Source organism: Callospermophilus lateralis, unplaced genomic scaffold (assembly GCF_048772815.1).
Source record: "Callospermophilus lateralis isolate mCalLat2 unplaced genomic scaffold, mCalLat2.hap1 Scaffold_1118, whole genome shotgun sequence".
Lineage (NCBI taxonomy): Eukaryota > Metazoa > Chordata > Mammalia > Rodentia > Sciuridae > Callospermophilus > Callospermophilus lateralis.
In genome coordinates, this window is record NW_027511439.1 from 529,298 (window position 1) to 542,611 (window position 13,314).

Below are 13,314 nucleotides of genomic sequence, written 5' to 3' on the forward strand. Positions count from 1 at the left end.
ATCCAGAGTCCTTCCCTAAGCCCCATTATTGTGAAAATCTGGAGAAGTGGCTAAACTCTACAAAAGGCCCACGTGTTATTTCAGCCGTCACACTCCATTCTGGCTTTTACTTACTGGGCCTTACAGAATTGTGGTCACTTCCACCCGGGGCATTTTCATCTAAAATGCTGTTTCATGTTTGAATGGAGTTATTGAGGGAAATAAATAATTTCCCCCAAGGTCCTGGTAACAAATGGATCTTGATGGAACTCAAACAGAAATATGGACAAGCACAACATTGGCTTGACAGTTTTAGACAGATCCTGAGTCAAATCAAACCACATGTGTCTTTTTCATGGAGAAAGTAGGAACATTAAGAACAAGATGGTAAGAGTGACAGGAAAGAAGAGCTCCAATTGGTAAAAACACATTAATGCAACCAAAGTTTTAAACAGGAGGACAGAAATTAAGACCCATGTATAGAATATTATAGTATAATAATTTTGTGATTTACACTATTATTTCTATTCATCCTTTATAAAATGACATTAGGTTGAACTGTAGAAAAAGAGAAAGCAGTGACATATTTAAGACTTACTTCAGATATGAGACTACCTGCTGAGCTATGAAAACAACACCCACATTTTGGCAATAATACATTTTATTCCAGGCACAAATATAAATAATAAAGACCATTCTGAATAAAAGGTGTTTTTTCTCTGTGTCCCTCTGCATGAGAGAGGGTACAAATGTATAAATTCAAATGGACACTCTAGGGAGAGCAGCCAGGAGGTCTCTTGAGGTTTGTATTGAAGACACTTGATACAGAAACCACTGACCATGCCTGCAGTGCATGGTGGAGAAGACTCTGAGCATGCTCTGGAGCAGACAGGCTGCTGTTGGCTGCCAGGATCAGTATGGCTCCAGCCTCTGCTGTAGAAAACCCTGTTTTCACACTGTGCTTGCTGTAGCCAAGAATCTCAATGCATCCCTCCAAGGAAAAAGCCCACTGGACAACTGGATTTGCTCCAGCCCTGAGCACAGGCCTCCCACCTCCACAGAAGCCATCATGACTAGGAGGGGCAGGCCCCCACCTCACTTGCCCCACTCTGGAGAGTGCTGGATGAATGTTGTGTTCATGAGGAGTCTGCGGCTGGCTCTGCCCTGAATGATGCTGCTGGCCTCTCTGAGGTCCTGAGGGATGGGAGGAAAAACAATTCCAAGAGTCCATGGACAGTCCAAGGCCAAGAAGGACAGGATTCCATGGCAGGTGATAGTGCTCCTCTCCCTCCATGGCCTGCATGGAGGTCAGCACTGTGACCCCTGGACCCCTCTGGGGCTCCAAGAAGCAGATTCCTCTTCCTCATTATTCTTAAATTTCTTTCCTGATTTCTTAATCATTCCTTCATAAATATAAAAACAGAGGAGTCCTTTTCATCTGGGATCCCTCGCCTGTGGAACACTGCTGATGGATTGAAGAGAAGGTGTCCATCCACAACATTCTTTCTCCATTAAATTTGTTTCTAGGCATCTGACTTGGTATTCTTTCATAATACTTTTTATATTCTGTACTTTCTTCCTAGACATAGGGAAGGTTATACTAGAAATGACAGTTAACCTGTGAAAACTAGACTGATCACCAGTACATCTGAGATTGGTCTTATTTTAGAAGCTACATTGTTCTGATGACCAACGCCAAGTCCTGCTCAGTACATCTCAGGTGAAATGTACATAGTGGAGTGGAGGCTGCTGGCCTTGGCCAGGGTCTGCTGAAGATCATGAGTGAGACAGGGGGATGATGCTCATGGGTCATTCTAGACCGTCCTTCATTAGGCTTTCCTCTGTGGCTTATCATAATCAGTGTTCCTTCCCTGTGCTGGGCTCTGGACCTTAGTTTGGTCTGTACCAATATGAATACAAAAGGTAAAAGATCCCTTTGTAACTTTTGAATTTTGAGGAATTTAGGATCATTCTCTAGCTGCACAATGGTGACCAAGTCAAATACTCAATCCTGTTCCTGGACATTTCCCTTCTTTTCATTGTCCGTGGGACTTAAAGTCAAATAGGGTGTATAGACATAATAAGTAATGTTATCTCTACTGCAGATGAAGTCACTTACATTGTACTCTTTTCCTAGCCTCGGAGCCCCCTGGGACCATAAAGTAACATGCCTGCTTATTGGGTCTTTCAATCTCACAGACCTAGTGGCCTAAAGACCAAGGTGCCCATCATTACTGATGGCTGTAGATACAGGGTCTTTGTTTGTTCTCTCTTTTTCTGGATAAACACAGATTTATTTTCTTCCTTATTTTTCCTTTAGGACAGGCACAAGTTGGGGGATGACTAGCTAAAGACAACTTGGAAAAGTCCATATTGAAATGAAGACCACAGGATAATAGCTCTGATCAGAATATAGGCCAACATTCTCTATAAAATCTAGCAAAGCAAATCCAGCAGCTCTTCCGATGGATTATAGAACACATTCGTGTGGAATCTCTCCCAGGATACAAAGAAGCCCCTACAGAAGATCACCAACAAATCCCATGTCATTTTAACACAGCAAAGGGCAAAACATCCATCAGTGGACGCATGGATTTTTAAAGTGCTGGTGTATACATATAATGGACAGTTATTCATCCCTTAAAAATGATATAGTGGTAAATGCTACAATGTGAAATAATTTTGAAAACATCAGGCTGAATCATGTGATAAAAACAACACACATTGATTTATTCTAGTCAAACAAAATGCTTGGGACCTATAAATTTAAAAAATGGAGATTATACACAGTGGTTTCCAGTGACTGTAATTAATGATAAGCAGAGATAGTGTTTTTAATGGATTAGATGGTTCATTTGAAGAAATACAAATATTTGGTAACAAGATGTAGTTGGATGCTGTGCAATTTTGAAATATAGTATATAACACTGAATTGATAACTATGGAAGTTACCAATGTTAACTTTATGTCATGTGGATTTCATCTCAAGGATAAGAAATGTTGCTGCTGACCTGCAGATACTGTTAGAGGTTTCCCACTTACAGGTTGGTGAGTGAGTGAGAGTTGCCTACCACTCTTAATGTTAACTGATCCCCGTGAACACCTCTCACGCACACTGAGGTTAAGGAGGGCATAGATAAAAACACACACAATAAGCACCATCAGTCTCTCCTCAGTGTTACTTGATTCTCAGTAATGACTTACGGTGATGCCCAGCAGAGGAGTTCCACTATGCCATTTACTGTCCACCCTGGCACATGACCAGGTCCTCTCTCTTGGGCTCTGGAGGTGCTGCTGCCTGGTGGTGTGCTCAGGCCTCCTGCTGTCTCTGCAGGCTGAGCTCTGGGCTCCCAGGGGCCCTGCTCCCACTGGCCAGGCACCAGGTTCACATAAAGCAGAGATGACTGAGGTTCCCACATCCCACATGGTACGGAGCTGGCTGGACTGACCCATCTGGTTGCAGACACAGTGGATGGGAGATGCCAAGGAGAGACAGAGTTCTGCTCCCAGTTCGAAAACGGGCGACACTCAGGAGTGAGTACTTGGCAGTTAGAGTCCAAACTCTTCTGAGCCTCATTTTGATTCTACTCAGCAAATTGCCATCTCATTCATATTGTGAGGTATCCCAGGAAGTGCTTCGTCAATTCTGGAAGAACAGGCACAGAGAAGTCTTGTAAACAGTGTAGTATTTGCTGTGTTTTCTAGTGCTTTCCTATTAGTGTAACTGGAATGCTGTAGATGTATGAACATTGTTTTCAAGTATATAATGTGATCTCTCTTCATGATGCCTCTTTTTGGTTTAAAGTTATGCTTTTCAAATTATTTTATTGACCTCACACTTAGAAAATGCACAGAAATATCTGCACAGATAAGAGAGGTGGCCAGGAATACATTCATATCATGACAGAAAGAAAATTGCCAAATAGTTGAATTCATTTAGCAAATGATATTCTTATTTTTCAGTAGCATTGAAAATAAAACTTCTAATATCCTATAAAATTGTCATTGAAGCATTTTGAATTCACCAACTTCACCTTTCTGTCATAATGACAATTATGATTCCTTTTCAATAATTTTTCTCATTTTATACTAAAGGTATATCAGGTGTGATGAGGATTGTGTGTTAGTGGTAAAAATATAAAAATACAGTGGTGCAGCCTTTGAAAGCACATTTTCAAGCTCAGGATGTGATAAGTGCTTCTTAGCATTCCCCAATGACTGATCAACAGCATTAATTCATAATTGCTAATACAGAAAAATGTAATTTAGAAAATGATCAATTCCTATCTCTTACAACCCAAACAATGCTTTGCATTTTTACTTGCAATCCATTTCCCATACACTTCTTTATTTTAAGCACTATCAAGAGAAATACCCAAAGTGAAAAATGTCAGCTGTCCCCACTTACAGAGGGAAGCACTTGGAGCAGTCTCTCTACATACTTCTGGCATTAAACATATGCTAATATTACCTTTACTTATTTTTCAGACCCTCAAGATATTTGATCTTGGTTTTCTTTATGCTCCCACCTTTTGGGTTTTCTAAGGGAAGTTTCAACAAGCATTTTTCACCCAAAAAGGAGAATGTAGTCCTAAACACTCTAAAATTATGGAGGTCAAACTACAAAAATTAATGCCTATTTGTTATTTCTCAAAATATAGGCTCATAAAGTATTCATATTTTCAAGATCTGAAGGAATACTCTGAGGACCTATGAAAGTTAGGTGATGATTCATGTATTTACTGTATCACATCCATAGTCTGAAGTTTTCTAGGAGACTCATCCATGAGAAAATTAAGTTAAATTTAGAGAAGTTTTCACGTTGTAGTTAAGCCACATAAGCAAAGAAGGACATCAATTAAGTTGATATAATTCAAACTACTTACTAGAGAAATTACTAAATTCTGTTGCAAAAACAAAGACAGTGAATGGGTTAGTATTAAAAAAGTGAAACAAAGAAAATGTCTCAAGTGATTCTACACCAGCTTCCAAATCCTAACAGATAGTTGATTTTCCAACTAATATTTGTCACTAATGCCTGGGGTTGGTCAGCAATCACCCATGAAGTGCCCAGAAGTCAGTATAGAAGGGGAAAAAGCTGCTGGTTTTTAATATGGAATTATCTCATCACTCATCACATTCTCAATTTGTCATATATATTTACACCTTATATATTGTGTTACTATATTTGTCCTCTAATGGTAATCAATTCATTTTAAAATAACAATAATTTTTCTTCTTTTCAAATCCTCAAGGTCTGAAATACCTGTCACCATATTTATGTCCTTAGTAATATTTGATGGGTAGTACTGCTTTAAAGACATCTCGATTTGCAAGTGCACTTGACCTCACACCACCTTGCACTGTGTGTGCTACAGCAGTGCAGAAGGGGCAGAGCCTGCTTGGGAGCTCTTCACCTGTAAATCTGTGGCATAAAGAAAGTCAACCTAAGTGAGTGGTCTGAACAATGCCACCAGGTGATAGGTTATTAACCACTGCAGGAAGTCATGCACTGCTACTGAAAGGTAAAATGATGGATAATACAAGGTCCCAAATCAAGGAATTTGCACCAGTTTACTTGGGGTGATGAATATATATTGATTGGCTGAAAGGTTGTATACCATGTTGATTTCTAAAACTCAACAAAATTGGAAGAATAATTAGAGATTATAAAGAAGGTTTCAGAGTAAAGATTCCAGTGGAGTCTCCTTTAAAGCCCACTACCTACTAAAGGGAAATAGGAAATTAATACATCATAGTAAAAAAAGTCAGCAGTGAACAAGAGAGTCCCTCAGGATGAATGTCAGGTGTGTGTCAGGAGGAACAGATTGCAGGTAGACTGACCGCTTGAACTTCACACTCACCACAAATTAATAGCAACCTAGCTGAGTCTGACCACCCACCTATTACCCTGGGAGACACACAGACTTCCAGAGGAGCTCAGGCAGGATTAGAAGGAATGTCTTTTTTCTAAGAGCATGTGTGGTTAACCTGACAAGGTGCTGAGGAGGACCCCAGTTTGCAGAGGGTTGAGGAGATGAAGATGCAGGTGACTCAGGAGTGAACTGGACTGAACTGCTATCAGAAGTGTTGAAACTATGAGCAAAACCTTCCTTCTAGGGTTTACAGCCAGTTTCAGTTTGTGGGATTGTGACATTGCTAAGAAGCAATATAATAGAAGGTGTCACCAAGACTAAGGCAAATTATGTTTTGGACAAAAGAAGCTTCAACTTCATGGTGCTGAACATGATATAAAAATATAACAAGGTAAAGGTAGAAGCTTAGGTCAATGTCAGTTGTGCTGGAACCTAGAGGTTGAAAAGACATTATGCTGCTCAGTTGGAGAGGAAAAAGCCTCAGTGGGGGCTGGAACTGGTCTGGCTGTGCTCATGTGGTCATAAGACAGCACCATACATGTCCTGGGGAGCAGCAGGGAGAGTGGGGGACTGCAGGCAAGTCCAAGTGCAGTCAGGTCACCTCAGTTTTCACAACACTGGACCTGTGAGCCTGGGTGGGAAAGTGAATTCTTGAAATGCTTTCCAAATAAGCCCAATTTTTTCGTGTTCATGGAGATATATTCTCCACCATTATGAATAGTTTCCTATATATTAAAAAAAGTAGAAATTAATTATTATTTACATTATTAAGTGTGAATACAATAGCAAATTAATGTGGAAATTATATTCATGCACTAAAATGAAGGTAAATAAATTGGAGAATATTAAAGAATGCACTGTCAGGCAGGTGGCCATGAAGGAGAAGAGGGGAAAACCCCTGGAAATGATCCACATGGGAGTCTCAGGAGGTCAGCAAAGGCCTGATGGGGAGCTGAGGACAAGCCCTGCAGGTAACACCCAGACCCTGGTCAGCAGACCTCCACATCTGCACTGGGAGGTGCACTCTGCTCAGAAATGAGTAAACATATCAGAAAACCAAGAGTGACCTTCCTCTGCAGGGAAAGCAACTGCCAAATATAAGAAAAATACTTTGAATAAGAATATGTAAAGTAATTGCATTTTTTCAAATGATCATTATTGTCAATGGATGTTTTTTAACACATGTTAGACAAGTGCTCTATGACTGAGCAACAATCCCAGCCCCAAGTAATTGTATTCATTGCGTTCTTTTTTTTCTTCCTCCCTCTTATCTCTTCTTCTTCTCAGAAAACCAGAATTTCCAGCAAATGGCCAATGCCACCATGGTAACTGAATTTCTCCTCCTGGCCTCTCCTGATGGCTGGGATCTGAGTTTCCTCTATTTCACAGTATTCCCAATTACCTACGTGGGTACCTCGTTAGGGAACCTTCTCATCGTCACTGTCACCACTGCTGACCAGAACCTGCACACACCCATGTACTTCTTCCTCAGGAACCTGTCCATCTTGGACATGTGCTACATTTCCATCACTGTCCCCAATGCCTGTGTCAACTCTCTCACTGGCAACAGGGCCATTTCAGTGGCTGGCTGTGCAACACAGATCTTCTTGGTCATTTTCTGTGCATATGTGGAGATGCTATTTCTCACCATCATGGCCTGGGACCGCTATGTGGCCATCTGCCAGCCCCTCCAGTACCCGCTCATCATGAACCCCCAGTTTTGTGTCCACGTGACCCTGGCTTCCCTGCTCAGTGGTCTGCTGTATGCAGTTGTGCACACGGGGAACACATTCCGGCTGTCCTTCTGCCAGTCAAACGTGGTGCACCAGTTCTTCTGTGATGTCCCCTCTCTGCTGAAGCTCTCCTGCTCTGACACCACCAGTAACCTGGTCCTCCTTCTTGTCTCTGCTGTGTTGATTTGTGGTGGTTGCTTCCTTTTTATTGTGATGTCATATATTTGCATACTTTCTGCTGTGCTAAAATTTCCCACTGGGAACTCATCGAAGGCCTTCTCCACCTGCACCCCTCATATCCTTGTTTTTTCCATGTTCCTCAGTTCTGGTGCAGGTGTGTACCTGAGGCCTTCAGAAGAGTCTCACACACTCCAGGACATGGTTCTCTCTACCTTTTACACCATGGTTCCTCCCTTCCTGAATCCTCTCATCTACTGTCTCAGGAACAAACAGGTAAAGGAAGCTATGAGGAGAATAATGCAAAGACAGTTGTTCTCAGGGAAATGATAAAGATGTGTTTCAGCATCATCCTAATTTCTGTGAGTAAAGGTTCAAGATTAGGTCGAATGCTCTTCATATTGGGGTGACACAAGTTAAACTGCCTACTCTGAGGTCACTTTGTTTGAATATGAATTTTTTTATTAATTTATATTTTCATTTACCTTATTAATTCATGAATCCTTTATAAAATGTGTAATTTAATCAATGAGTCTTTTAATTACTAAATATAATTTAATATATTTATTGAAATCATTTGTGGAGCCATGCATTAAAGATTTATCAAATACATTAGAGTACCTGTATCAAGTACTGTCACAAAGAAAACATTACCAATCAAATCTGAAGAAAACTTACACTCATAATCTGCTATTATTCAGAGAAGTGTCAAGCAAATTTCTAGGCACTGTGGTACCTAACTGTATCAATTTAACTACTTTGAATATATGCAATAATTAAATCCTAAAGAAGTTATAACCAATCTATTTGGAATATGAGAAGAGTAATTTCTTGTCTATGAATAAACAGGGCCATGTGTACCACACCCTGTGTCCCAACAGTCAAATCCATCCACAAGGAAGAGCACCCAGTGCTTTCTTGGCAGTGGCTGCTGCCAGTCTGTTATTATGTCCATGAGTGACTCAGTGTGGGGGACAAAGCCTGCAGCATGACTTGCAGGTCAGCTCTGATAGTTTACCTCCCACACATCTTACTTTTGTGACATCTATGCTAACGTGTCATGCCTGAAAATTATGACATGATGGACCATTATTCTTTGGCCTAAATGTCTGACCTGGGTCAACTCTTAAATCTCCCCCAGTTTACTGTACTCCTTAAAGTACATCTGTCTGTACTTGTTCCCTAAAACCTTATGGCAATGTATGTGCTCTGTTTATTATTATTATTATTATTATTATTATTATTATTATTATTATTATTATCATTATTCTTTTTTTAACCAAATATTGAACTTAAGGCCTCATCCCCAGCCCCTTTTTTGTGTGTTTTACTTAGAATGGGGTTTTGCTAAGTGGCTTCAGGCCTTGCTCCATTGCTAATGCTGTCTTGGAACCTCTGATTCTCCTGCCTTAGCCTCCTGAGGCACTGTGATTGCAGGCTTGCACCACCACACCTGTCTTGGGGCAGTCTTTCATCACCTCCCACAAGTTATTTCTCCCCAAGTATTCTAATGTCCTCACAGGTATATACTTTGATAATTATCAATAATAACTGACATATTCTTAAGAACAAGTTTATCTAGGATTACTTATATAACACAATGAAAAAAAATATTTATATAATATCACATTCAAGATTTTAAATTACAAATTCTGAAAACCAATTTGTTCACCATTACACTAATATAAAAATATGGAGAAAAACATAAATATACTTATTACCTAAGGAAATACAAAATAATAAACATATATGACTAATTGATGAATACACTTATTAAAGTTTTTAGGCAAGGAAATTCTTGTGGTAGGAGCAGATGAGCACCCCAACACTGACTGCTGCAGGAAGCCTTGAATTGCTTAACAGGATCCAAACATCCCCACACTGTGTCCCATGGCTTCTGCCAGAAAAAAAGACCTTCAAAGAACCCCAGAAAAATTCTGTACACTCTACATTTATATGCATTTCCTGTACAAATATAACTTACTAAATCCTAGTGAGTGGCATTGGACATTTTATATAGATGAGAAGGCTAGTTAAATTAATTTTAAATGAATGTAAAAAATTAAAAAGAAATTAAATTATATACACCAATTCTTTTTTGTATAGATGGTAATTTTTTAATTTGTTCTAATTAATTCATTTTACATGGCAGCAGAAGGCATTTTGACACATTATACATAATTGGAGCACAACTTCTCATTCTTTGGCTGTACATGAGGCAGAGTCATGTATGGAGCAATCACACATGTATATAGAATAATAATATCCTCATTCCACTGTCTTCCCACCCCAACTCCCCAACACTCACTCCCCTCTGTCCAATTTATAGTTTCTCCATTCTTCCCTAGCCCTCCCACCATTACAGATCAGCATCTATCAGAAAAAAAACATTGGGCTTTTGGTTTTTAGGAATTGGCTTATTTCCATCAGCATGATATTCTGCAGCTTTGTCCATTTACATGCAAATGCCATTATTTCATTCTTCTTTAATGCTCAGTAATATTCCATTTATATATATCACATTTCCTTTATCCATTTTGTTGAAGGGCACCTAGGTTTGTTCCATAGTTTAGCAATTGTGAATTGAGCTGCCATAAATATTGATGTGGCTGTGTCACAATAGTTTTCTGACATTGTCCTTTGGATATAAACCAAAGAGTGGGATAGCTGGGTCAAGTGGCGATTTGTAGAAATTCTGTGTTTGAGATTGGGTTTCTGATAAACTTCATGACTGTGGCACTTTGGTGGCTAGGAAGTTTCTGTGCAAAGGCGCAGAATGCCTGGCTGCTAGAAAACTTGCATGTTAAAGCCAAGGGATGTCTGGCCACTGTAGCAATGCTCTTCCCAAGGGTTTCCATCTTGATCTTAGGCACATAAATCCTGGGAATAGAAGAATTTGTTGGCTAGATAACTACCATGTTTCATCAAGCTCCAGTGCTCCTGGAGCTGCCCACCTAATAGTAACTTCAGACAACGGACTTTCTTGAGAACTGCACAAAGCTCCTGACATGGCATATTGTAACTGTGAAATGTAACTGCAGAATAAGCAACATTCTTGATACTCTAAACAATAATCTGGTTATGGTACTAATGATCTAATTTTAACCTATTGTTATAAATAAATGTGGCCGCTTGCACAAGGAGCCACTCTGCCTCCTTTCCTGCTCTGCACCTTGTTGTCTCCTTTCTTTGAGATTATTTACAGTGGTTCCATTCTAAATTTTCTGCAGAATATCCATACTGCTCAGAGTATTGCACCAATTTTCAGTCCCACCTGCATTGAATGAGTGTACCTTTTTACTCACCTCCTCACCAATGCTTATTTGTATTATGATAATTTCCATTCTGATTGGAGTGAGATAAAATCTTAGAATAATTTTAATTTACATTTCCCTAATGGCTACAGAGGTTGATCATTTTTCATATATTTGTTGATCAATTGTGTTTCTTCTTCTGTACAGTGTCTGTTCAGAAAATTAACCTATTTGTTGATTGGATTATTGTGGGTTTTTTTTTTTCCTCTCTTTTTTTGAGTTAAGTTTTTTGAGTTCTTTATATATCCTGGAGATTAGTTCTCTACCTGACTTGCATGTGGTAAAGATTATCTCTCATTATATAGGATGTCTCTTTATGTTATAGGTTTTTTCTTTTCTGAGAAAAAGCTTTTTAGTTTGACTCCATTCTAAACGTTGGCCCAAATTTTTATCATGTCAGCTTAGCACTGGACTTCCTTAACAAGACTCATAAAAAAAAAATCAAGACTGAACAAGTGGCATGGACTCAAACTAAGAAGCAAACACCTGTTGTATTGAAAGGTGTCCCTCTTGATAAAATCTGTTGGATATTTAACACCTGTTTTAAGATGTTTTGTATCATAAGATCTGGTACCAAAAGATATGAAAAATGGAAACATTGGTGTAAGAACTTTGGGACATCTCAAATCTTTTGTAAAATAACACAAAACCCTGGAGGTGCATGAGAATGTTACAAAATTTCTGAAGAATTTACAAAAACATTTTCTTTGTGTATTAGTCATGAACAAAGAAATATATTTTTATAGGAATATAAATTATGTGAAAGATATCTATTGGAAAGTGAGCTCTTCTGAAATATCAACCCTACCCTTTAAGGAAACAATATTTAAGAGTAATTGTTAGAGACTTTATTGTGATTATGTTTTTCAGTGCTTTGTAGAATCAAAACTTCAGAAGACAAAAGACTTAGAACAACACATAGTTAGAAATTTGATGAGAGTTTAGCAACCAACAAGAAAATGTAGTAACTTATTCTATGTGTTTTATGGTAATATTCATGACTGAGACTATTATGCCAGAATACTCAGACTTTTCTAAGTTTTATTAAGACTTTAGAATATTTAAATTAATACCAGAGATATATTGCATTGTAAAAAAGCAGTTGTTATATTAGTAGAGTTAAAAAACTAATTGGATCAGAGTTTTAAAGGGATTGTTTAAGAAACTAGGGACAAGAAAGGTGTAATTGTAGTAGATACTAGCACCTAAAGAGATGCTAAGCATTTCACACAGAGACATCAGGAAAGTGGCTGAGAGCATCTAAGGAATTTTATTATTCTTTTTGAGGTACTGGGGATTGAACTGAGGATCATTCAACCACTGAGGCATATCCCCAGCCCTATTTTTAATTTTAGTTAGAGACAGGGTCTCACTGAGCTGCTTAGTACTTTGCTGTTCTGAGACTGACTTTGAACTCGCAATTCTCCTGCCTCAGCCTCAGGAGCTGTTGGGGTGATATGCATGTACCACAGTGCCTGGCTGTTTTTTGTTTTTGTTCAGGTATTTTTGTCACAGCAATGCAAAGCTCACCGAAACAGGTTCTAAACATAATCTTACAGAGTGTAGAGTGTTTACTAGAGAAGTCAAATATAGCAAAATATAACATAATCAAACATTCAGTCAAATTATACTAGAGAATGAAAAAAATATCCACAATTAGATATGTTGATTAAAATATTTCTGGCATATGCAAATAATGGTTTTTCATTCATCTTTCAGAAATGAACAAATGATACAAGCTACAAGGTGGACTAATTTCAATGATGTTATACTCACTTCAGCCAGAATAAACATCATACACTGAGTGACTTATTTATATGCAATTTCACAAATATTTAAATTCAAAGATACAGAATACATTTAGTGTTCTCCAGTGACTGAAATCAGGGACAATGTGTGTAATGGGTTAAGTGGCCAATTTGAAGTAAAAAGTATTTTGGAGAAAGTTGTAGCTGGAAATTGTACAATTATTCAATGTGGTAACTCACACTGACTTGAGAACCATAAACTGTTACAAAGGTTAATTTTAAATCATGTGGATTTCATCTTAATGATAAGAAACTTTTGCTGCTGAACTGGAGGTAGTTTTAGATGTTTCCCTCTTACAGGTTGGTGAATGAGTTAGAGTTGTCCACCACTCTTAATGTTAACTAATCCATACAAACACCTACAGCTAACTCACACTGAGGTGAAGGAGGGCAGAGATGAAAACACATAGTGAGCACCATCAGTCTC

The 13,314-nt window shown here is 38.6% G+C and overlaps 1 protein-coding gene across 1 annotated transcript; it reads left to right on the forward strand.

The window, feature by feature from the left end:
• The first annotated feature begins 7,162 nt into the window (after positions 1-7,162).
• Positions 7,163-8,095, forward strand: LOC143386281 (olfactory receptor 14C36-like). Its single transcript, XM_076841474.1, has one exon. It carries the CDS (start codon positions 7,163-7,165, stop codon positions 8,093-8,095), a length of 933 nt encoding a protein of 310 aa, XP_076697589.1.
• Positions 8,096-13,314: the final 5,219 nt, after the last annotated feature.

Bases quoted from the DNA above. Each gene is read 5' to 3' on its own strand.
- LOC143386281 (XM_076841474.1), top strand. From the start codon at position 7,163: ATGGCCAATGCCACCATGGTAACTGAATTTCTCCTCCTGGCCTCTCCT.